This window comes from Myxocyprinus asiaticus, chromosome 34, assembly GCF_019703515.2.
Source record: "Myxocyprinus asiaticus isolate MX2 ecotype Aquarium Trade chromosome 34, UBuf_Myxa_2, whole genome shotgun sequence".
Classification (NCBI taxonomy): domain Eukaryota; kingdom Metazoa; phylum Chordata; class Actinopteri; order Cypriniformes; family Catostomidae; genus Myxocyprinus; species Myxocyprinus asiaticus.
The window spans coordinates 22,997,279-23,009,299 of NC_059377.1; the positions used below are offsets into that span (position 1 = coordinate 22,997,279).

At 38.3% G+C, this 12,021-nt stretch overlaps 1 protein-coding gene across 4 annotated transcripts in view; it reads right to left on the reverse strand.

The window, feature by feature from the left end:
• Positions 1-12,021, reverse strand: part of LOC127425319 (adhesion G protein-coupled receptor B2-like) — a 327,159-nt gene that overhangs the window by 172,575 nt on the left and 142,563 nt on the right. For all 4 annotated transcript variants that reach the window (XM_051671167.1, XM_051671166.1, XM_051671165.1 and 1 more), the window contains exons 6-9: positions 7,788-7,889; positions 5,487-5,593; positions 2,690-2,884; positions 336-404 (exon numbers count right to left, since the gene is read on the reverse strand). In XM_051671167.1, coding sequence (XP_051527127.1) covers positions 336-404; positions 2,690-2,884; positions 5,487-5,593; positions 7,788-7,889 — 473 coding nt within the window. The remainder of the gene's footprint in view (positions 1-335; positions 405-2,689; positions 2,885-5,486; positions 5,594-7,787; positions 7,890-12,021) is intronic.

Here is a 12,021-nt window from a genome sequence, read left to right on the forward strand (position 1 = left end):
CTTCAATACAAAATTAAGGCTTCAAGTATGGTTGAGTTGAAGAAAGTTTATTACAATGCGAAGGTGTCCTGGCTTGAAACTCAACAGCATCTAAAGTCAAACAGGGTCTAATGGAGCAGTCTAATGCAAAGAGGCAGCCCTAACACCACATCTCATTCCCAACACAGGTCACAGTCTCCTCCCATTAAGTCCAAAGCCAGTCTGATTAGATCTCTTGGTCTAATATGTGAGACCAGTCCTGTCTTTGGCTCAGGACTGGTCTCAAGACAAATATATATATATATATATATTAAAAGTTGTTTTTGTTGTTGGTCATATATTTTCAGATGTATTACCTCATGAGCGTCTTCCCACTTCTCCTGGTTTTCAATGTCCAACATTAAGCTGACTATCTGGAAGAATTTCTGAAAAAGAGACAAGGGCATAAAAGTGAGGGCATAAAAGTGTATTTCAACATTGTAAATACTCTCAGCACAATTGCATTTATGTGTCATACGTGGAGTGCAAAATTTTATGTGGAGTCCAAAATTTTGAGACCACCTGGAAATAAACAAAATGTAAGGATTTTGAAAAAGTAAAAATAAATAAATACATACTTAAATACATACATAAATGCATTATGTAAATACATTCATAAACATTTATATAAATTACATAAGATGAATTAGAAATGTTTAAGATTCTGCACTATTTTAGTTCACTAATCACATTTGAGAAAATGTGTGACATTGAATGTGTTTACATTCACGTTCTTACACTGATTATGCTTAAAAAGCTGACAACGTGTGTGGTCATGTGAATGCATAAAATGGCTTTCCTATAATGGTGTAAGATCAAAAAGGACTTAAGGATAAACCGATTGACAGGGGTAGATTTTTGCCCATTACCCTGATTTTGTGTTGCATATACAGTTGCAATCAAAATTATTCAAGTTATTATTCATTATTCAGCAGTATGTCTGGAGTAAGATGACAAGGTGATGACAAGAACGACACCATCCCCACAGTCAAGCATGGAGGTGGGTCAGTCCTGTTATGGGGGTGTTTTGCAGCTGCAGGAAATGGCTATCCTGACTATGTGACTGACACCATGGATTCTTTCAGGTATCAGGCCATTTTGGTATGAAAAATATGATGCCTTCAGTATGTAAATTGAAGCTCGGTGATCACTGGACTTTCCAGCAAGACAATAACACCAAGGATACATTCAAGTTGTCCAAAATCTGGTTCAGGGATAGGTCATGGAATGTCCTTAAATGGCCCTTTCAGTCCATCATTGCAAAAATGCAAACCTTTGCTGGGATTTCAAGGAAGCAGTGGCAGCACAGAAACCAAAGAATATCAATGAGCTGGAAGCTTTTGCTCATGAGAAATGTGTAAAATTCTAATAGAGAGGTGTCCGAAGCCTGAGAACACTTCCCTGAAACATTTATTTGCTGTTATTAAGGATAAAGGATGCTCCACAAATTATTGACTTTGGGGGTTGAATATTTTTGACATGACATTTATGGAGAGAATTAGTTATTTTTTATTTTAAAATTTGGGTAAACTGAACTCTTTGTTCTCAAAATCACTCAAATGTGAATTAAAAACGTACTTTGTTTACTGAGGTTTTAGTTGATGTGTTTTACTTCACATCACCAGAATGTATTGCTGGTCATTGTGGTTGAATAATATTGATTGCAACTGTATAAAAACCTTTACCTGCATTCTTCCCAGCTTATCTGATGTACGCAAGTGTTGTGTGGTTCATGGTTTGGTGTCAAAAGCAGATAATAACTCGAAGTCTCATGTAAATGCGGTTTTCTTGCTTTGTCGTAATTTAAAATACACTGATTTTGGGGAGTTATCAGTGTATTGGTGTGCATGTAAGTGGGCTCTCTGACCACGTTAACTCCTTTTTACAAAAGGTCAGATTTCCTTGCTTTCGTTGAAGCACACAGGATGCTTTTTGGAATATTCTCAAATCATGCATAAACCTGTGGAGTTTATGCCAACTCAAGTGCATGCTGTCATGAAATACAAAAAAAGGCATACCAAGATACTACGACATTTTTAAATTCATATTTTTTTTTTTACATTTAACTACTCAAATAGTTATGTTGAAGCTAAATTGTAATGAAATATATATATGTATAACATTAATAAAAGGAACAAAAACTCTTTTAAAATTAGAAAAATGCAACATAGAAACACTAGTGGTCTCAGACTTGTAGACCCCACTGTATATATCTAATTAAATATAAATTGAAAAACATAAAACATCAACAATCAGGTAATAAATGTTCTAACTTTACTTCTAACTTTATATACACATATTCACACATACGGTAACACTTTACAATAATGTTCCATCTGTTAAAATTAGTTAACAACATAAGTTAACATGAACTAACAATGAACAATACTTTTTAAGCACATATTCATCTTAGATAAGGTTAATTTCAACATATAATGTAGTAATACATTTTTTAAAATCAAAAGTTGTATTTGTTAACATTAGTTAATGCACTAATATGAACTAGCAATGAACAATAGTACTTTTATTAACTTACCTTAACAAAGATTAATAAAATATGCAAAAAATATATTGTAAATTGTTAGTTCATAATACATAATGCATTAACTAATGTTAATGAACGGAACCTTAATTATAAAGTGTTACCCACACATACTGTACAAATACACACCTGCACGTCGTCAGGAGCTGGGATGTAGGTTGCTCGCTTGAAGGTGTCCGTCACATTTCGGAGAATCTCCACAGAGAATAAGAGGTCGCCGCTATAATAATTCTTACGGGACATTAACTCCAGGAGACTCCTCACGATCTGAGACATGCCCTCCCCCGCCAGGGTCCTCTGACCCTTCGCAAGATGTTCTCGCAACTACAGGGAAAAATAAACCCTGGTTATACATCTTCTGATTATTTCCACATTGGCATGCAGATAAACCCTGGCTGTAATATATAAACATGTAGAGATATACTCCAGTTACCAAATTAAAGACCCCATGAAATCAGAATTAGAGTTTTGAGGCTTTTAGTCCATGTCTGTTTGCTTTGAGGCATTCTTTATGCTAGTGTATTCCTAAAACATGACACAATTAACCTTTATCAGACATACGCTTTAAACATTTATAGTCTTTCTCTTCCAGGAAAACAACCAAAATACTGATGACTCATCTTGCACTCACCCATGCTGTCCAATCAAATGTTCTCTAGAATGAGAATGACCTGCCCCCTAATCCTAAAACTGATTCTAAACTAGCAATAGCATGTAATCAATAATGTAACTGGCTGTAACACAAACTAGAGACTATTGGCTATTTTAAAAAAAGGGGTATAAGCCCTCTGATATGACCTGCCCCAACTTTCATTCGTGGAAGGATATACATCAACACAGGAAAGAAAACTGACCTTGTCAAACCAAACGGAGGCTAAGATTCTACCACATTAAACATAGGGCTGGGTGATAAAACAATTTTGATATTTATTGGAAAAAATATATTTTCAATAGCAATGATAAACTTTTGAGTAATTTAGACGATCAGATCAGGTACGTCTTGCTAAAAATGCAAGCAGTTTCGCAGTTACACACAACTAGCTAACTGAATCACAGTCATGAATTCAGCCTGTTAGGAAGTATTAGCTGGCAAGCGGCTACATAAGCCCTACTGTCATGGAAACCGGTAATGAGGCTTGTTAGCCGCTAGCAAGCTATCTGGCTAATATGATATTGTTGTGTACCAAACAAGACAGCACTGAAAATGCAATACAGCTATCGACTGAACACAACATAATCTCTGACATAAACACCATTGCTGTTTATTTGTGTACTATTTAGTTAAACATTTTTTTTCATGATCCGTAGTCACAGCTGTCACAGTCAAGAAAGTTTTTCTTCTTCTTGTGAAGTTTATTGGCAGTTAGCAATCCAGCTTATGGTGCATTACCGCCACCTACAGAGCTGGAGTGTGGAGCATCACAAGAAAGTCTTACAGTGGAGTTAAATGTCAGCTGAAGATAATGAAATTGGCAAAATTTCATAGAAAAGAGGTCATTCCAGGGGCGTAACTACAGGGTGGGCAGCCGCCCTAGGGCCCAGGTGAGAAGATCAACCAAAAAAAAAACTATAAAAATGACTGCAGGCTCGATGGGCAATGAAAAATTAGAGAGGCTCCCCATATAGGGGGCCCAACTGGTCCTTAAACTAGGGCCAGTAAGATCCAAGTTATGCCACTGGGTCACACACACCATTTGTAGGATTAAATCCTAAACTGAGTATACTTTAAAGGTAGTTTACCCACTGGGGTTAACTTGTAAACAAACAAGTTATGTTTACATTCATTATTGAGGTCTAAAAACATGTGGAATGCATTTCCTCCCCCACTGATGGTATGAAAAGTATATTGTGATAAATATCGATAACTTTTTTGGCCATATTGCCCAGCCCTAATAAAATGCATTAATAGACTTTGATTTTACTCAAAACAAACTTTAAAAAAAGGGAATACAAAAAAAGATTAAAACATAAACTCAGATTTAAAGGTAAGCCAAACATGAAGTGCAGAAATACACAAAAGCTTTAGGGCTGAAACAACATTGATCTGGGTCTGTAGCAAAGCGAAAACAGTTTAAAGGCTTCGACAAGCGCTTTAATCTACTTCCCATCTACAGTCAAGGAAGCTGTGGGCATAACAAAGAGAAAACAACGTCTCCATTAGTGAATTAAATAGCAGAGACCTTGTTTACTGGTGGACGTCAGCAGACGAATTGTTGACTGTTTAATGACAGTACTGCAGGAACAGGAGGTGGCAGAGACAATGGCAATCAAAGCTAATTAAGCATTGTCTGATTATAATGAGGGGTTAGTGGACAGTTTAACGGTACAATCAACCCTGTCACATCAAGCCTTGGTTGACTTGCTGAATTAAAACCCACTCTGCATTGTAAATTCAAAAGATCATGGCTGAGCAATTAGAAAGAGCACATAAAGGCAGGAACAGTTGAATCAGTTTAAAAGCAATCAATCATTATCAAAATGCACAGGTCTGAAAATGGCCTACAGAAACTACATAATCAATATGAAAGCTGTGCAACTGGTTCAAGCTTGAAAGAACCCATGCAATCAAAATTGGATTTTTGTGGCTTTTTGTTTATGTACAGGTGTTGTAGCTTTGAAGCCATTTATATGCTGGTGTACTAAAGTAAACATACAACCATTTAAAATAGTCTTTCTTAGTAATAATAGTAATTGTCTTTCACTTCTAGGAAAACAGACCAAAGAAAATGTCCAATCAAATGCTCTCTTGAATGAGAATGTCCCTCCCTCTAATACCATCTGTAGCCAACTTGCAAGCAGCAAATCATTGTTCATTGATATAAACTAAAGGTTACAAAGTGTCCTTTGATATGTCCAGCCTCAACTCTCAATTGGGATATGCCAACAACAAGCCATTTCATGGGGTATTAAATAAAGAGTTACTTACAGATAAATGTAAATATCTATATTCAAGTGAGACACATCGGGCGAAGCTCGGAGGACCCCAGTAAGCAACGCCATTAACGTCCAGCAAACAACGACGACTAGCAGATCCTTCAGAGAGAGAGAGGCAAGAAAAAGAGATCATTATCAATTTTGGTTAGGGGCAATAACATGTTATGTTGTCAAGGTTTGACCGGCACCTATTCTGATGTTCAAACGATTTATTTAAAAGACCTCACTAAGATGCGGCATATGATAATGTCTGGGATAATGTCTGTTTCGAATATGCAATTTTACACTTCTGTAAACTCACAGTTTTGCTTAACGTTACTGTCACTTGCATCATTCAAATAATCGGCAATAAGACTTGACTGTTGCCTCACCCCAATAATCTTGCTGAGATAAAAACAGGCCTGAAAATGCACACAGGTGGGAAACGCAAAGTCAACCGAATTGGCTCTCTGTAGGAATGTATTTTTCTTAAGGGCTCAGCATGTATGTAAGTGTATCCTGGGCAGGTATGTAGAGTTGATATAAATTACAGCATGTCTTGACCTTATTCAACACTTTGCTCTGCGCTCCCACTTCAAAGACATCATTTATTAGGTCTTTCTTTTTTTATTACGTAAAAATCAATGAGTGTCTTGGGTGTCTTTCTCCACTAGTATGTGAGAATTATTGCACAGTGCACTCAGAGCACATAAATAACCCACAGAACTCGTCTACTGGGCAGGGAAGGTTTAGAAACTCTGAGCCAACCAGATGAGGAATTGACGACACTGAGAGGAAAATTTTCTAAGAATGGATTGCGCCCGCTGATAGCGTTGTTTGCTTGCATACACTCTCTGCATTCTTTAATACCCAATTCTCTGTAGGAATTATGCAAACTGGGTAATATGCATGCCGCAATTACAAAATCTTGCAGGTTGGGTACTGTATGCTAGGCTGTTGGATAAAGAAAATTACTGCGATCTTTACTTGGACTGTATACAGAAGCATCACTCCAGCTCTGCGATCCAGACACCTGAATTAGATCTTTAAAATGCCAAAACTGCACACAACTGCACTGTGCATCTGGATATATGCCTGGTTATAATGCTTTTCTCCATCATTCAATCATCAATTAATGAATTACTGCTGCCATCATCGCTAGAAAATGCACACAAACATCTCTTCTCATGTCATACAGTTGCACAACCTCCTTGCACCCAATATAAGCTCTGAGGCAACAACTGACTATAGATTAACGTAGATTACTGCCAAACAGTCCAACAGAAACAGTGCTGATTGGGTCTTTTAATATCATTGCACTGCTATATTAACTCTCTGTGGTGACATATATTTGGCAGTAAACATCCTTATTAAGTTTCCTCATACATCACTAATTCACCCCTATGGGCTTAAAACTGAATGCAGATTAATTGCGTGGAAACCAACTTATTTTAAGTGGGATCACAAGCCGGATTTTAGATTTAGAAAATGAGTGATTACATCTCTGATGGATTTTATAATGTGATTTAACTGATCATAAAATCTTTTAATAAAGCCGTATTTCACAGTGAGAGAAGAAACAAATGTATTACAGATTGCATTAGAAATGGCATCTTTGGCTGTATTTAAAACAAGATTAGATTGTACTTTCAATAATTTACATGATGTAGGCTAACCAGTATACTCTGAAGCTAATCAAGCTCAGACCATAAAATTTACTACTAATTTGTCATTTAACTGACACTTTTATCCACAGCAACATGCATAACTCTTTTTAAAGGGACAGTTACACTGAAGCAATGTGGAGTTAAGTGCTTTACACAAGGGAAAATTGGTGATAGGTCAATGATCACCCCTTACAGGGTTTCAACCTGCAAACATTCGATTACCAAACCAGTAGGTTACACACCACCATTTAGTATTTACAGTATAATAATTGTCCTAAAGGGGTGTTGCAGGTTAAATACAATAACAAATCTGTGACATGCTATCGATTACCATAGAAAATTGTTTTTACTGTAACGCAATTACAGTAATCGTTAAATTATTGTTCTTTTTCCACCAGATTAATAACAGGTGCATATGCACATAAAGTTATTCTTAGCCCCAAAATAATGTTGATGAATTTGGATTATTCTAAATAATCTTGCTTGCACTTAGTAATTAGCATTATACATTCCTAAATCATATCCACATAAGGGCTTTCCACACAACATTTCATGTAAAGGTGCAAACGTGGAGAGAAAAATGCCACCAATGCAGAAATCTTTTTAACGATTTTTGCGTATGTGTGGTTTGAGTTGCAATGACTTACCAGTGGCATTTGATGGACACTTGTTGTACACAGTCTCTCCAACTGAGGCTCTCTTCCACGTCATGGATACTTGGTACTCATCTTTGCAGATTTCATGAGGCGCTGCAGACAGTATGCAACCAAAAGTGAGAAGAGAGGTGTACATAGCCAGATTTAAGTTTTAGTCTTTATCTTCGGGGATAGCATATCAAAACTCACAGATATCAGTCAGATCAAATACCTTCTAGATTGGGAAGGCTAGAAACCGACTAGCAAGTAGAATAGCATGGTCAATGGTTGTGATGTAATTTAAGCCTATTGGCTATAAAAAAAAATAATGCTTTCACCCCCAGCCGTGTTCACGAGACCCTGGACCCTGGATGTCCTTCCTCCTTAGCCCTGTGGCAGGCGAGTTTGCGGAGAAACTTGATGCCAGCCCAGTACGTGTGCTAGTAGGCCCTGTACTGCTGGTTACCTATATATGACCTATACCTACCTATATACCTATAATGAATATTTAATTTTAATAATTTTTTTATTTATCACACATTTGCACATATAGATTGAAGTTCTTTTTTTCACATATCCCAACTAAGCTGGGGTCAGGGTGCAGGGTCAGCCATCATACAGCACCCCTGGAGCAGATAGGGTCAAGGGCCTTGCTCAAGGGCCCAACAGTGGTATCTTGGCAGTTCTGGGGCTTGAACCCCCAACCTTCTGATCAGTAATCCAGAGCCTTAACCGCTGAGCCACCACTGGCCTGTCTGTAACCCCATGTGATGTATCTTCCGCGCGACAGTTTCTCCATTGGTAAACCCATGTCTTCCTTGGGCAGAGTTCCCTCTGGACGGAGTGTTTGTAGAGCTCCGTCCTCTCTGGGTAGGACCTACCATGGGGACTTCTCCACATGCTACACTGCCAACAAAACTCGGTAAGACCATGTGACGTATTTCCACACATTACCTCCCCTTCGGGCAGGGTGTAGTCTCCGTGGTGTCTTTCCCTTGGGAGTGACCCCCCCCCCCGACGTGGACACTTATGGCCCCCAGTCGATCGATTTCCACTCATTTTTGGGGAGAAAAAAGAGGAGAAGAGGCCACAGCTAGGGTAGCCTGTCCCCATTTTTTGGGCAGTCGACTTGTCCCCGAGGTGCAGGGGACCATATGACGCTCGTAGGAGCATTGGGGGAGGTTATGTGACGGCCAGGTGCGCTGGCTACGAAGCATGCAGTGGTCTGCCGTCTCGCACCGCCAGTCCACGTAACACAGTTCAGCTAGTTGTGGCGTTTCGTATAGGGACCCCTAGTGTCACTACATCGACACAATGGCGAGTGAGTGACAGATAGGGAACGTCCTTGTTACATTCGTAACCTCCGTTCCCTGATGGAGAGAATGAGACATTGTGTCCCTCCTGCCACAACACTGAACTACCCGCTGAAATAACCGGGACCTTGTCTTGGCTCCTCAGCACAAAACCTGAATGAGTGGTTGCGAGCCAGCTCCTTTTATACCCGTATGTCCGGGGGAGTGGCATGCAAATTCCACTCGCCAATTCTCATTGGCCTTTTCTCAGAGATCAGAGGTGTTTGGGGCTCCTAAGGGCGACCCCTAGTGTCACTAAATTGACACATCGTCTTGTTCCCTCCATCAGGAGACAGAGGTTACGAAAGTATCCAGGACGTTTTATTTAAGAGTAAATAAAAAATCCATTCAAACCTCCTGTTTTAACAGGAAATGCATCCAAACAAGAAAGAAAATATCACTCGTCAAGCGATTCCATTGTGTCTTTAAAGCTAAAGTGTGTAATTGTTCGACACTAGTGTCACCAAATGGAATTGCAAAAATAAAGATTGTTGTCCTACTAATTTCTAAATATACATTCTGTATGCCTTTGGCAGAACAAACAGATAGTCCTGCCCCAAACTCATGCTATACAAACATATACATGTTTTAATATTGCCACAAAGGTTCTGTATAGTGTTTACAGTTTTCGGATCAATCAACCTACAAAAGATTTACTTCTAGTTGTCTCTGCATAATAAGCTGGGATTGGAGAAAGTTTTTAATAAAAAAAATAAAAAATAAAAATAACACACATCAACTTTAAGATTAACCAGCTGACAAAGACTAAAAGATATGTTCAAAACAGTAGCCTACACTTTAAATATGACGTCTGTTCCAGTTGCACCCACTGCCACACAAGCAAACTCTGTGAAGATCAATGGCTGCAATGGCACACATCTCTCTCCAGCTCTCATTTAAAAGCTCCTTCAGAACAGCGAACAACCCAGGGGTAGATATAGAAAAGGACTGGGTTGAAAGAGAGCCAGAAAGAATAACAGAACCCTCCCTTTCTCATTCCAACATAATACAGCCCGACAAAGTTATCAGACAAATTTTTGTCCTCAATATTGTGGTGCTATCAAAGCCTTGTGCAAAAAAATAAATAAAAAAAAATAAAAATAAGCTCTGCAGCAAAGTCTGACATTTATTTAATCTATAGCCTCCCAAAGCTAAAGTCAAGGGCATGCTTATTAAAATCTGCTGTTTGCTGCTGTGCTTGACATGCTGACAAATCACAAGGAGCAGCACTTTGAACAATTCCCTTCTGCCAAGAATGACCGCTCTAGATTGAAAGAGAGGGGAAAGGAGAAATGGAAACAAAGGCATGTAGAAAGACTGTTAAATAAAGATAGAGAGAGTGAGATAGAAGGAGGCCCTCATGCAGAAAGACTGATTGAAAGGAAGAAAAAAGAGGCTAAATAGTGTAGATATCAACTGCGTGAAGCAGGAAGGGAGAGAGAAACGGCCTTGTTTACAGCTGGTATTTACATCCGTCTTGGGTGATCTTATCACAAGTGGTCAGGCAAAACAGATTGGTGTTAAGATATTTTTTTGCAATGTGATATTTAAATGTTGGACCTAAGTCAGGTTAGATGGCATATTTAATTGAATGTGAATGAAAACGAGGCTCTGAGGTAAAGACATACAGACTGTATATAATGGGTGTTGGTGTACCTTGGTGTCGATCGTTTAGCCAACTAAACATTAAAAATATGTTTCCAAACAATTTCAATAATTCCTGTTGAAAAAAAAAGAAAACTCTGGAAAAAATATGTTGTGAAATGAGACTGGACACATGAACTTAAGACTGTACAACATTTACATTTATGCATTTGGCAGATGCTTTTATCCAAAGCGACTTACAGTGCCCTGATTACAGGGACAATCCCCCTGGAGCAACCTGGAGTTAAGTGCCTTGCTCAAGGACACAATGGTGGTGGCTGTGGGGTTTGAACAAACAACCTTCCACTTACCAGGTCAGTGCTTTATTCCACTACACCACCCATATTCCACCACAGTCCATATTCATGAAAAATTTTATATGGCATCTACCTTGACTAATGTATATAAAAATGTTCACTGTCTACACTATATGTATCCCTGACACCTTTTGTTTTTTGGTACTTATTTATTTATTTATCGTTATTGATCACAGTGTTTATTGTGTTTATAGAGTATACTGTTTGCACACTGGCTATGTTTACATTCACAATTTTTCGTCAATCCGAATAAATTCAATCAGATTCTGAATGTATTGTTTATATGTCCCCTAAACTTTGCAATCCGATACAAATATTAGTTTACATGTGCATTACATGTATTCCGAACAGAACTTCTGGGCATGCGATGAGCATCAGTCGCTGCGTTTTGAAGAAGCTGAGAAAGGCTGAGAAAGTGAGAATGGCACCAAAAACCGTAATTGGCATTTTTGCTTTGTTGAGATATCGAAATAAAATATGCCAGAAAAGTTTTCTTCTTATGTTACTCACTCTACATGGCAAACGAAGAATTAGAAGCAGTGTCTAATACCCTGTCTGACTCATGCCCATTCTCCTCTAATATAATCGCAGGCATCTCTAGATGTGAGTACGAAGTAAAGACAGGTGGGTGAGAGTTGTCCTTAAAAGAGTTTACGGATGTGGAATGGAAACAAAATAATAGGGACTTTAAGCAACAGCTGCGGATGGGACGCTAGGCAAAAATCACTGAGCAATAATGACGGCGGAACGGAGCATTTAATCATTCAAGAAAATGGGAGGGATGCAAGAGAAGGGATGCTTGCAGTGTTAAGTAACTGTCAGAAGAAGAGTTTTACTCTTGTACGATATAAATAGCCTACATCTAAAACCTAGATATAATTATTAATAGGCTATCAATATTTTTGAGGTTTTTTATTCAAAGCCTATAACAGT